This window comes from Lissotriton helveticus, chromosome 12 (assembly GCF_964261635.1).
Source record: "Lissotriton helveticus chromosome 12, aLisHel1.1, whole genome shotgun sequence".
In the NCBI taxonomy this organism is placed as follows: Eukaryota; Metazoa; Chordata; class Amphibia; order Caudata; family Salamandridae; genus Lissotriton; species Lissotriton helveticus.
In genome coordinates, this window is record NC_136073.1 from 427,347,242 (window position 1) to 427,360,941 (window position 13,700).

Below are 13,700 nucleotides of genomic sequence, written 5' to 3' on the forward strand. Positions count from 1 at the left end.
TGAAAGCTATCAACTGTTGCAGCTCAAACTCCACGCATGGAGACAGAGAGTTGACAGGTTCGGGTGGAGGACCCTCCCCTGTTGCTGCAACAGAAGATCCTCCCGAAGCGGCAGCCGGATCGGAGGATCTATGCTCGTCCGAAGAAGCTCAGGATACCAACCTCTCCATGCTCAATCCAAGGACACAAGAATACTTGGCCCGGTCATTCTGGATCATCTTGAGAACTCTGGGCAGAAGTGATATGGATGGAAGGGTGTACAGGAGGCCTGAGCTCCACTTGCGACGGAAAGCGTTGCCGAGCGATAGCCGCCTGGAAACTCCAGCACACAAAACTGCTGACATTGTGCGTTCTATTCGGAGGTGAAAGGCTCTCCAGGCGGCTTAAAGAGACCTTGCACAACCTCTGACTGTGGATGCCATTCATCTTTACGCTAGGCATCGACAGCTAAGTTCATCCGTCCTGGCGTTCAAATAACTAGCCAGGTGTTGAACCACTAGCGTTATGCCCTGCTGTTCCAGCCAAGTCCAGAGACGCAGGGGCTCTTGACAAAGGGTCCACATACCTCACCCCACCCTGCTTGTTGCAGTGCCACATGGCGGTGGTGTTACCTGTGAACACCTGCACTAACCTCCCCTTGACAGGGAGAAGAAATGCTTTTAATGCTAGTTGAATTGCCGAAGCTACAACAAGTTGATGTGGAGCTCCGACCATGCCGGAGACCAGTGTAACCTGATCTCCACCTCTCCCAGATAGCCACCCCATCTGTCACTACTGTGGGATCTGGTTGGGAAAGGGGTCTGCCTCTGACCCAAATGCAGTTTGTTAACCACCACTGCAGGTCTTTTGTAGTTCCCTCTGAAATCTGGACCACATCGGAGAGATTCCCCTGATGCTGCGTCCACTGGAACTTCCGGTCCCACTGCAGAGCCCGCATATGCCATCAGGCCTGATTTACCAACAGGATGCAGGAAGCCATGAGTCCCAGCAGCCCCAGTCATTCTCACCGAAATCCAGGATGAGGCTGAAACATCCGTATCATAGCTTAATACCCCAGACTCACTGCTCGGGAGAATAAGCCAAAACTGCACTGTGTCCAGAACAGCTCCAATGAAAGGGAGCATCTGGGAAGGAGTCAGGTGTGACTTTGGCACATATATAGAGAACCCCAGTGAATGCAGGTTTGCCACAGTCTTCAATAGCCAGTCATCGAGATAGGGGAAGACTGACACCCCTAACATGTGCAGATAAGCTGCAACCACTGCCATCACCTTGGTGAACACCCGAGGGGCGCTGGTAAGGACAAAAGGGAGCACGGTAAACAGAAAGGCTTGTGGCCTACTTTGAACCGCAGGTAATGTCTCTAGCCCAGCAGGATGGGGATGTAAGAATACGCATTCTGCAAGTCCAACGCTACCAACCAGTCTTCTTGGTCTAGGGCAGACAAGACCTGAGCCAATGTGAGCATCTTGTATTTTTCCATTGTGAAGAAGAGATTGGCGTACGAAGGTCCAAAATGGCCGCAACCCTGTGTTCTTTTTCAGAATCAGAAAGTAGCGCGAGTAGCAACCTCTGCCTATTTCTCAAACGGGAACCTTTATAGCTTTGTTGCCCAGAACAGCTGTAACTTCCTCTTGGAGGAAACAAAAGAAAATAGCCCTCCTGAATGATCTGCAAGATCCATCTGTCCAATGTTCTGGACCTCTAGTGGAAGAGATGAACATGAATTCTCCCTCCAACTGAAGTGAAATGGTCTTGTAGACTCAAACTAGGAGTGTTTAGAGGCTGCAGCTGCCGAGGGCTATGTGGAAAATTACTTCCAGCTACCATTCTGAGGTCAGAATGAACCGCGTCTACGCACAACTTGAGGAGTGTGCGCAGGATGGTGGCTGGGATACGGCTGACATGGTTGAAAACCCCTTCCAGATCACATGTTGCCACCAAGTCCTCAAATGTTTGCAGTCTACCGTCTTCTACCATGTTCTCGGACAGTTCGAGCCTTACAGTCGCCCACCCTCCTGTTTGGTGTGATTCCGCTAAACTGTCGGCAAAGAGGCCGGCCACAGCAGGAGACTCAAAGAGTAGGGGACAACCTTTGCACCACTGTGCATATATTTTTTCTAACCCCAAACAGCCACCATCCGCAGCACATTATGAACTCTGCTCAGCAGTCTCTCCAATAACTGATGGTCTCCTTAATGTTACTATGAGACGGAGCACCTGGAACAGGTGGGGGTAGACCTGGGACACAATTAAAGTCGCCACACCACAGGGCTGGGGGAAATGCAGAACACATGAGTGCCGGCGCCAGGGAGGCAAGGAAAAGAAGTAGTCTCACATTATGAGTGTACTGCACAACCAACGTGCGGGGTTCCCAATCAAGTGTACCTTCCAGAATGACATAGTGAGCCTCTCAATTTATCAGAGTGCTATACCTCAAAGGGGAAACCAGGAGCTACCCATATCAGGACTTCCCTGGCATATCCTAACTAGGTGGTCCCATACAGCATTCCCTGCCAACGCTTGCGCAATGTAGTCAGTTCTCCCGCCGTTACATGTGTTTCCTGGAGGCATGCAGAATGGATACAACAGCGTCCTAGGTATATATGAATCTTGTTTCTCTTTTTATAAGTGCCCCTGCCCCTTACATCCACGTCAGAGAACAATATTATTGTGCTTCCATGGGACCGTTGTGGGAAGTAAAATTCATATGACCAGTGTAATGATGTGATCGCTACAGTGCAGACAGCAGTTACAAACAGAAAACGTAAACACAATCCTCAACAATTCCACATCCCAGATCAATTGATCACGGTCAACCAATGACTCTAATGATTTGGCAATCAATCTATAATCATTCCACAACTGGGAGTGTCCCAAACAAACCATGTGGTATAAGTATTAGTTGGCATCTCCTGCCATCAGTACTTCATACATCCACTATACGCTCCGGACAAACAAGTGCCAAACCCAAGGTTCCAAATCCCTGTAATTAACTGCATTAAGATGCCATAATTAAGACTAAAAAAGATATCCCACAGTTCACATGTACATCAGCAGTTCCTCCGTCATTGGAGTAACCTGAGGGCCCCCCTATCAGTTTCTCTAGAACCTTCTTTATGGTAGATGGATCATGTGATAACACAGTGTCCAAATCTGAATCCCGACTCTTGTCTGGACACAATGGACCGTTCCACTGCAGCAAGCACCTGCATTCCCCCCATGGTGGCCTGAGCCCTCACAGGCCATCCGTGGAGGTTTCTTGAGGAGCTCCTGCTATTACTTTGGGTCTTTCACCCCTCCTCAGCTTCCGTAGAAGTGGTGGGCAGGGTCTTGCCTGTCATCTCCAACCAGTCCCATGCCTCCTTCAGTGTAAGGATAAAAAAGTGTCTTGGCACCTGCAAGGACCTTCAGTTTTGCCAGGGACAACAGTGCATATTTGAATTCCAAGAGGCCAAGTTGCCATTTCACCATATGCTGTCTACGAACATCAACCATATCATCTAGGAATATCATGACTGTACTGTTTGACTGTTCAGTGGCACTTGGCTCTGGCCATCTGTAAGAGGTTATCCCTGTCTCTAAAGTTGAGTAGTCTTGCCAGCACATACTGTGGGGCCACACCAGGGACAGGTTGAAGGTTTGACTCTGTCAAACAGGTCTACAGACAGAGGTCTATAATGAGGCCCTCCACTCCCTCAGGCAATCCCACTTTCCGGATATTATTTCTCCAGGAACGGCCCTTCCTGTTGTCCACCCTGGTGCGCAGCACCGCAACCTCCTTCTGAAGTATCTCAATGTCAATCTCTCCTTCAGCTTTTTGTGATCTTCCTGTAAGAACTCAATTTCTACTATCAGCATATCCAATTTGGGTTTCAGTGAAGTTTTAAGGCTACTTACTGTGGCCAGGAGTTTCACAACTTTCTCAGTGGGTCTTCAAGTAGCTATTCCATTGCCTGGATATTCCTTGGGGTGATTAGCACGCTCTACAAATACTGATTGATGTTTGAGGCAGGAAACCTTGATCAACTGCCAGCCACAAAGTCGATGGTGCTCCATCCCCAATCTTGTCTGCCTTTGATTTAGCCATGATGAGCCACCCTTGTCTTAACCAAGGAGCCCACCAATTCAAGAAGGAGACAGCTCGAAGTGCACTGCAGTTAGTCTAGATAGCATCACTGGCCACTCCCTCTGGCAGTCTGATCCCACAACACCAAAAAGTTATCAATAGTCCAGTCCCCCATAGGGGTTGGAAGCCAACTCCAGATTAAAAACAAAAGGGGGGAGGGCAGAGGGAAACAAGAAGTGGTGCTCTCAAGGCCCGATGCCCCAGTTGTCATCCTCCGACTTCGAAATGCCGGCAATCATGAGTGTTTAAAGGAGCTCCCCCTACTCCAGGCTGCAAAATCACTCACTGGGACCTGGTTTGATTCTCAGCCTGAGCAGGACACAGCATTACAGCCGACCACATGTACAGGGCGTAAGGTGGAGCCTTCCTAGGCTCTCTCTTCAAATGCCTGCTGGCCCTAGTCGTATCCTGCCACTCCAACAGAGGTGGGGATTATGATCCGCTACCTCACGCCTCACTGTTATTGCCACACATCACAGCACCCAGTGACAGCACCTGCCAATCCCCCCCCCCCCGATACCCTTCTTGCGGTGTGAGAGGCAGGAGAGGAGTAAGAAAAGACTGCACTTCCATTTGTGGAGCGGTTTCTACCATGTCATGCAGGTCTCACACTCCGCAGGGCTCAGGATGTCCCTAAGACATGCTGCAACTGGCCAAATAAGGCGCCACAAGTGCAGCGGCAACAGCAACCACCCTAGTGCTGTCATTAAAGAGATTGTAAGGGTGCAATCCCGGATAACTGTCAATAGCAGGCCAGATTTCCCCATTATGCACCCATCCAGGATGCCATCTTGGACATGCCCCTACTATATTTGACAGAATTTCAAGGAATAACTCTATAGGCCGGATTTAGACACTGACGGCCGGGTTATTCCATCACAAACAGGAGGAATATCATGCCTGTCTTAATACAAGTGCAATATATTTTGTAGCAATTGTAATAAGATAAACTGGATATCCCTTGCATTTGTTTTTTTTTATTGAACAGAGCAATAGGTAGCCGATGGTACAAAACATATTTCACTTTAAATTTCAATATCAATACATTTCAATACATTTCTAAAAAACCTTTGGATATCAAACAAGAGATAAAAAGAAGATAAGAGGGAGCGAGATTCATCGAGATCATACATTTTTTTTTAAAAACAGCCAATATCATCATTAGGGCTTTCAAGAAATGATGTGCAAAATCCACAATTTATAAAGTGCAACTGCAAAGTGCAAAACTACAATAAAGTGCTACTGCAAAGTGCAAAAGGTACAATAAAGTGCTATCTTAAAAGTGCTAGTGCAAGCTAGTGCAAATCAGCAAACGATGCTAATAAAGTGCAAATGTCCTAAAAAAAACTGTTGCATTCATAGATGAAACGGCTGTTAATAATGAAAAAACTTTTATTATCTAATCTCGATTTTCTTTTCAAATCATCCTCCCTTCAATTTTTCTAGATTCCCAAAATATTTCCAATTCTTTTCAAATCTCCCGATTTCCCTTGCATTTGTGATGGAGAAACTGTCCAGCAAACTCTAAATCCGACACTTTATCTACTTATTGCATAAAAACATATCTCAGGTGCTTTGCTTGTGGCCATATACCAAACAGCACGTCGCAGAAACACATTTGAAATGGGTTTTTCTTACTTGTTGTTCACTGTAGCAAGGAATTGTAACATCCGAAATGTGCAAGGCCAGTATGAAAGCTGACTCTAAATCGGAAAATTAGATGTGGGCACAATACATGATTCCTGGTTCTGTGAAAGTATCGCACTGTTGGTCACCTGGCTGAAAAGTCAGGCCCAGTGGGTAAAATGCACACTTCTTGAAAAACTCTAATTTATAAAAGTTATATAGTAATATTTTTAAAACATTGGAATAGTTTTTGGACTTATTTGTTACCAAAATGTATGGTTATATATAGTTGTAATTGTTTCCAACCTAAAAAATTTGAATACAATTTTAACACACATGGCCAAGTTTCCTTAAATCTACAAATGTTAATTAAACGTTTTTAAGAAAACAATCTCAGCATTTTCAAAATTCCTAAATGATCACAGTAATGTTTTCAAATGTTCTCAAATTCCTAGTATCTTGTATAACAATAAGCTAAAAATCTATTATTTTAAAAGTTAGTAGTACATTTTAACAAACAATAGAAACTTTTCAGAATCCTACGAGTTATTCATAACTTTTACCATTCAAGACAAACTTTTATTTCATAAAGTTCAGAAAACAATTAGAATTGAGCACTTTACGCAATGTTTTTAATGTTTTTGCCTGGTGGGCAAGGAGCAGTTTATTTTATCAGAAAATACACTTTATAGGAAATTCTGATTTTTTCTGCAGTTGTCCATCCAGTAACCCGCCATTTGAGAATGGTTGTCAAAGTAAAAAACATAAATGAATCCCAAAGAGCAGTAATTGGCTGAAATGTGCAGTTCTTGCCGTTAAGTAGGACCTTTTTCACACCTCTTCCAATAACTGTACATTGAACACTAGTTAAATGTTTACCAAAATTTGAATCTGACATATTTCAACACATGCAAATTACATACATCCGTGAAAAAAACAGAGCATTGTTCAGTCTATATTTACACTGGGTGTAATTTCGGTTCAACATGCCAGGAGGGAGAAAAGAGAAACAAACACTTAGAAATGTTACTTACCAATCAAAAGCGCTGTTGCAAAGATACGACCATTTTTTTCCAGAATGTCACTAAATTTGAGTTGACAGGCAGCAACAGTTTGATGCTCAGTGCCAAATGCTTGATGAACCTCAAGGGTGAGGGTTTTCTTTTGTATGTATCTCAGAAAAAAGTCATCTACTCGCACATGATACTGAGACGTAAAATCATATGCCGGCTGAAGGCCTCGGACTACTGGAGTAGTTTGAAGTTCGAAGTCATAAAATGAGTAGGTGCAGAAGGTTGCCGGTTCCTTGTCACCAAAGATGTGCATCACTCCTGGAGAAAATGCAACTTTTGAAATATGGATTTCAAACAGATTGTCTCCTCGTTCTAAATGGACAGTTTCATCGATCTCTTCAACATTATCTTCGGGCATAATTTCTGGTTTGAATTTATACTGCTTGGTACCATAGGCAATATCTTTCAGCTGGGCTGAAATTCAAAAAGCAAAGAAAATGTACAGTTACAAACACACCTATAAATCCATTAAACAAACACACAAAGTGGAGTTATGGCTATGAAAAAAAAGAAAATACCCTACATTAACCACGTATGGTTTACTACACAAACAACAACTCATGCTCCTACTATGAAAACCATAACTCCCTCACCACAGCGGGCAACAAATCCTGCTGTAAATGCCTGAAGGCAGGGAGTGCGTCCTCCTACAGGGAGTGACCAATCCCCGTTGCTTTTGGCTGTGCGCAGTGACAGTTGGCCACAGGACCACTGCGGGTCAACTCCCAAAGCGCACGGTCTTTGGCAGATATTGGGTGCAGGGCATGATGTAGCTCTTTTTGGCCTTTTTGGATTTGTGGTACGTTTTTGGGGGGTATTGAAGACACAAGATAGGGTTATAAACCTCAGGATTCAGTCAGGACCTATGATCTCACATGCGGTCCTGTGAACCTAGAGCAGAATATGTCATTTAGTTTTGTGGTTCTGAAGCAGGGGGAAGTGTGTCCCACATGAATTACGAGTCCTGCAGGAAGACAAGGACTCCAGAGCATTTCTCCTGGATACTTCTTCTACTTAAAGCAGATTGAGTTCCGGGTGAAATACTGAGTGTAAAGTAAGAAATAACCAGGGAAATCTGGAACTGAATAATTGATTCCCATAATTCCTCATGTTTAAGGGAGCTCCTACCGGGGACCCGTACCTAGGTCTCAAGTGTTAACTACAGTATCAATGTAAGTGCTACAGTTTCAGCGTTAAATTTTAACTTGTAACAGCACTACCACAAAAGTAAAGGTGAACAGGGTGTATGCACTAAACAATTAGGAAAAGATCATGCCTCAAACAGAAACTATTAATTGTTCATTACCAAACATCTCAAATAACCTTCTTTAACAAAACAAACCTAGATACCAAAGATCTTCAAAACTTCAAAGCTGCTGGTAAACTTTGTTCCCTTTGCAAAATCATTGAGAAAGTGATCCACACAACTACTAAATTACATCTCCGTCAATAACCCTGTAAATGTCCACCAATCTGGATTCCTTTCCAAATATAGTACAGAAAACATTACAGTCCAGATAAGAGATACTGCCTTGAAAATACTTGGTGGTGAAGACTGTCTTTTGGCACTGCTTGACCTTTCGGCAGCATTCCACATTCTTGATCACCACTCACATTTTGAATGCTAGAATGGAAGTAAAAGGAACTGTGCTAAAATGTTTCAAATCATTCCTCTCCTCAAAATATCAAATTATAAAACTGTTTTTTTTATTAAACTCACACCTAGTAAGATTTGGGAGTTCCACAACGCACCAGCCTCTTTCCCTACCCATAGAACGTCTGTATGGAACCGTTTACCTCAGTACATCAAGATGGATCTAACCATCTATACTAATATTCCGATGATTCTCGGCTTTACCTGTATGTCTCAGGCTCCACTAGCATGACACACCAGAAAATCTTCTTGGAGAAACTAAGCAAATAGATATATTCACTCTCCCTACAAAATGAATCTATCCAAAATCACATTTATTCTCCTGTTCTGAAATGACTCCACCTTCAGTTCAAAAATAGCTCAACACATTACAATACTTTGGCATTCCCCAGTCTCTAGTCCCATATGCAAAAACTCTTAGCTTCATCATCGACTAAAAACTAAACCGGAATGTTCACATTACCAAACTAACAAGACTTGCCTCCTGTCATTTACATCTCCGCAGTAAACTAGGGCCAGCATTAAATTACTCAGACATCAAAAGCACTGGACTGTCTCATGTTTGCATTTACTTACATGGAGCGTAATACAGTGCCTGCAGTTGTTTCCAAATCCTCTACTGCTCCTCTTAAGTAATATACTACATGCCACTATGAGGCTTGTACAACTCACTATAGAGAAGGACTAAAACAAAGTGGGGAAGACAGGCCCCTAAATTTCGGGCCATATCAAACCAAAGGGGTAGAAAGAAAGAGAGAGAAAAGAGTCATTTTTGGGATAACCATACATTTTTTTTAAATTGCCCTAACCCACTAAATAGTAGCATGCTTCATCATAAGGCGGCTAAAACACCTTGGCACAGACCAATGTCCAGGTTGGAGCGCTTATTTTTGAAAAAGGATTATTTCATGTGAGGGACCCCTAGCGCATACTTAAACCTATCTAAGTGGGTACCCTCCTGAATTTAATTGTGGGTCCCACTTGGCAGAATAAAAAAATATTATAAGAGGTTAAATGGGAGAAGCAACTTCTCCATTACCCTATCTGCTGTGTCGACATGTTTCAGCCTTTTTCAACTGCTTAACAGGATAGCCACTAGCACCTTTAACAGGAATTCCCAGTTTAGCATGCTGAAAGCTTTTTCCATATACATGGAGATATGGAGATTTTGGAAGCATCTTTGTGCACTTCTGTTGCTCTGTCTAAGATAGGGAAAAGCCTGCAAAGGCTGGGTGGTGTACTTCTGTGGCAGAATCCTTTGGATCCTGCTTGTAGTCAAGATTTAACATTGCCAATGATCAACCCTCTTTACGCAACACCACACACATTGTCTACTGTGTTGTGGGCAATAAAGTGCCTTAATCTTTGGCTTCAACATACCATTACTAGAAGCCGCTTTGCTAGATGATTTTAAGAATATTCTGCCAGTAGCCAAACACTCCATCTGTTTTCCTGGCCAGCTGCTTCAGGTCCTCATCTATTTCTTTCAGTGAGAGCGGGCTTCAATTTAAACAGTTTGTCCTAGTGTCAATAACTGAATGTGAGCTCCGTGTATATAGGCATCCTGAGAAGTACTACTTACGTCTAAGTGCCTGGCCTACAGTTGCCTTTAATAGTCTGCCATTAGCTCATTTATTTCCTCCTGTCCATGCAACAAGTGACCCTCTTGGTGTTTCACTGCCATTATAGGGGCGTTCTGGATGTCCGAACTAGCAAAGCAAGCCAACCTTCAACCTACCTTACCAAATGTCTTTGAGCAATATATTATTTGTAGTCATACACTCCTAGACTGTCATGCTTCTCTTTGTGTATGTGCTTTGCTGTTTATGCACTGAACCAGTGGTTTCTCACTCCGACTGGTGTAATTGGTCTTCCATCCTTCTAAATTGATCCTGTAGTCGCCCGGACCTGCTTCTTCAAGCATCAATTGATGCAGGCCCCAGCACAGCAACCTACCAATAGGGCGTTGTGGTCTGACAGTGTTCTTGCTAGGTAGTTTGCTTTGTGAATGTAATCTTGCCGGTGTGGTTTTCCCAACAAAAGCCAAATTGGGCATAAAGTAGATCTTCAGGTTTCTCCCAAAGACAGATGGCATTCAATAAAAAATACAATACCTTCCAGTTTTCGGATACGCGCAGCTCTGATGTCCAGAAGCTTGGCATATTGTTCAAGCTTAATCTCATACTCTTGCTGAAGACCTTCCATCTTCTGAGTCACCACTTCAACTTCGACCTGGGGAAAAAATGGAGCAAGAGTTGTGTAACTGGCAGCTGTGTTGAACCACCCATTGGCTTGTACTCTGCATGAATTCTGAGTTAAAATGACTTCTGCATTTTTTCCAACAGTTTTTAACATTTGTTTTGCATTCTGAAAAAAACAAACGCATTACTTTTTTGTGCCAAAATTCTCACCATTAAAGGGACGGTATGTTCACTATTTAACCTGCTTACGACAGGAGGAAGGAAAATGCCTCGAGTTTAATGTGCTCGTCCCTAATTATGACATACTCTTACCGAATGAAATAAAGTCTATAGAAATGCTGTGACAAAAATATCAGAGGCTGTGGAATTTCCCTGCCCTAAAACAAAAATGGCGGGTTCGGTATGATAGGGGTCAAAGGCTGTGGCGTGGATAAAATAGGATGTGGGGAAAGATAAAACAGAACAAGCATTGGCATAGCCAATAGGTCTCGCCCTTGGGACCTTATAAGTGTATAGTCATGCAACAGTTGATGTTGTTGCACCGAGGATATTGTGCTGCATAACTAAATACTTATAAGGTCCCAAAGGCGAGACCTATTAGCTATGCCAATGCTTGTTGTTAATGGGGGTCAGCAATATCGCCCCCCTGTAACAAAATCGGCCCCAGAAAACAGCTCAGGTGGCCCGGTCGAGCAGTTTGCCAGGGCCAGTTTCGGTTCCCAGACCGGCCTTGCTTGAGGGGCACTATGAAAGGGTGCTAGTGAGGGAATCCGTGGACATTGGGGGGGGGCACCAACAAACACTGTCGCACCGGCGCCACCAGTGTTAGAGCTGGCCCTGTTAACGGCTCCTACACAAAACTCATTGATTCCCTCCAGATGTAAAACCTCAGGCAGTTAAGCCCAAAAGCCTTCTCTGAATGGGTCGGTCTGTTCAGTCTCTTTCTCTTGTTCCCCTGTACACCTGTCCAGTCCCTTGGCAGTGGCACAGAGTGTTGTCTTTATCAAGGCTTTCTGTTTAAAGTGTTGCAGAAGAGCAGCGCAGATCTATACCACACGTGTATTTATCAACGGGGCATGCCTTTGCTGCTTTGTCCTGTACTCTTTAGACAAATATCCATGCGAAAAAGGATTGCTGCTGTAAAATCAGTGGTTCTGTGTCACGCTTCAGAATCTTCCAATGGTGAATAGTCAATTCCTTTCTAGAGTCAGTATGGCTGGCCATAATGAGGCGTGAAAATGACTCAATTCTAAATAAATAGCTGTGGTGCTAAATACCTAGGTATACCAGCCACTAGGTCGCACTCATTTATTTATGATTTTGCACTTCCCTGTTGTAATATGAACACAGATTCCTGAAGATTACAAAATAGCAATTGACAACGATGCATTTATTTTTTGTGACATTAAACTAGCATTTTTAAAGGTCAATTCTGCTATAATTTTACAGATTTCCTAAAAAACACAATTTTGATTGTTTCCTTTTTACCCCTCAGCCTTTCCAGTAGGTACCATATTCCTACTGTATGCGTTGCTGCTTGTTGCACATTTAGTTTACTGGTTTCCAGATTTCACGCAGCAAATGAACTGAGTACTACTAGGTAACTGGAACACTGGATTGTCTGTTGTCATTGGCTTGACTTCTAATGCAGAATGCGTACTGTAGGCAACATCTCTGTTTTAGTCCGAAAGGGAATTATACGTTGAATACCGCACTAAGGTCGGTTCAGAGAAGTGCTGTGCCCGCGTGTGGCAGAGTGCCAGGTTCTGAATTCCCCTTATACTGGAATCCTATGCCCAGGTATGTGCTACAAAGTGCATCTGTCTCCATCGAGTGGTTTCTTCTGCTTCCAAGCCTCCCTTTGGTGAGCCACATCTGAGGTGACTGCTGTGTGAACACCTCAAACTGCCGTCCTTTTGAAGTTATCCATCTGTGAGTATGTGATGCAAAAATGAATAATCAGATTGCTGAGAGCAACAAGCTTGGCGTCTTCTGCAGGGCTGACCAGAGGCAGCGAGTGATAAGAGTTCTGCAGAGGAAGTATGTTCGTAAAGGACAAAACTCTGCCACCAGACCTCATGTCGAGCAACGCTGCAACTACCGTGACTCAGCTTCCGACTGCAATATGCACATGAAGCCCTGAGTGACATTCTCTTGGTGCACGCGCTCCGGGGTAAATAGCCAGCCGGTATCTCCTGACATAAATGGGCATACGATGGCAGGCGCACAATAGCGGCTGTTTGCAAGTTTACCCTATAAGGAAAGGTGACACACTACCGTGTAAATGAGTACTTCAGATCAATACATCCGCATTAAAGCTCCCACGTGGTACAACATGCACAAAGACCGTAGTCTTATGTGACAGCGTTAACTCGGAGTCTGTCTGCAGCTGAGCTCTGACCTTCACTTTTATGTCAGGGAAGGCCTATGACTTTGTGAATAATAAGAGTGATTGCCTTCACTGAGGCGTTGAACCTCTCTGAAATCAGTCTCTTTGATAAGTCAGAGGAAACAGATGGCATCAAAAAACAAGCATTGGCCGCGCGGCCGTAAAAGTAACGCCATGCGGCCGTGAAAGCAAAAGTGACCACGATCGCGGTGAAAGCAAAAGTGATCGCGATGACACTCTCAATGCAAAGCACGCGAGGGATGCGCGCGCAGCAGTTAGAGGCAGAGCGTGGCGCAAGCTGGTGGCCGCTTTGGTAGCATTTCGAGAAGCTGCTTACTAAATGTCTCACCAGAGCAGCGCATGTGCTGGCTCAGGCGAGACCTAAAAAGCTGTGAGAACAGACGGTCATTGGAGAGCAGGCATAGCGTGACCACTTCGTGCTACTTCACTTCAGTTCTCAGTTGCCTTTCGTGTTAAACATATTATGACACTTTATACGTTTGAAGGGGAAAGAACAGCCAAACCTATAGGTTTAAATCTATTTTGCTGCAAGGAGGGGGCTATCTACGTAAGGAGCAAGGTCATGTAGAGAGTGGATTTATTTAAATTGAAAAAACAAATACAAAGTA

At 44.0% G+C, this 13,700-nt stretch overlaps 1 protein-coding gene across 4 annotated transcripts in view; it reads right to left on the minus strand.

Annotated features, from left to right (window-relative positions):
- The window catches only part of RPGRIP1L (RPGRIP1 like), an 827,898-nt gene that overhangs the window by 425,099 nt on the left and 389,099 nt on the right, over positions 1 to 13,700 (minus strand). For all 4 annotated transcript variants that reach the window (XM_078668308.1, XM_078668309.1, XM_078668306.1 and 1 more), the window contains exons 14-15: positions 10,596 to 10,713; positions 6,789 to 7,241 (exon numbers count right to left, since the gene is read on the minus strand). In XM_078668308.1, the coding sequence (XP_078524434.1) occupies positions 6,789 to 7,241; positions 10,596 to 10,713 (571 nt within the window). The remainder of the gene's footprint in view (positions 1 to 6,788; positions 7,242 to 10,595; positions 10,714 to 13,700) is intronic.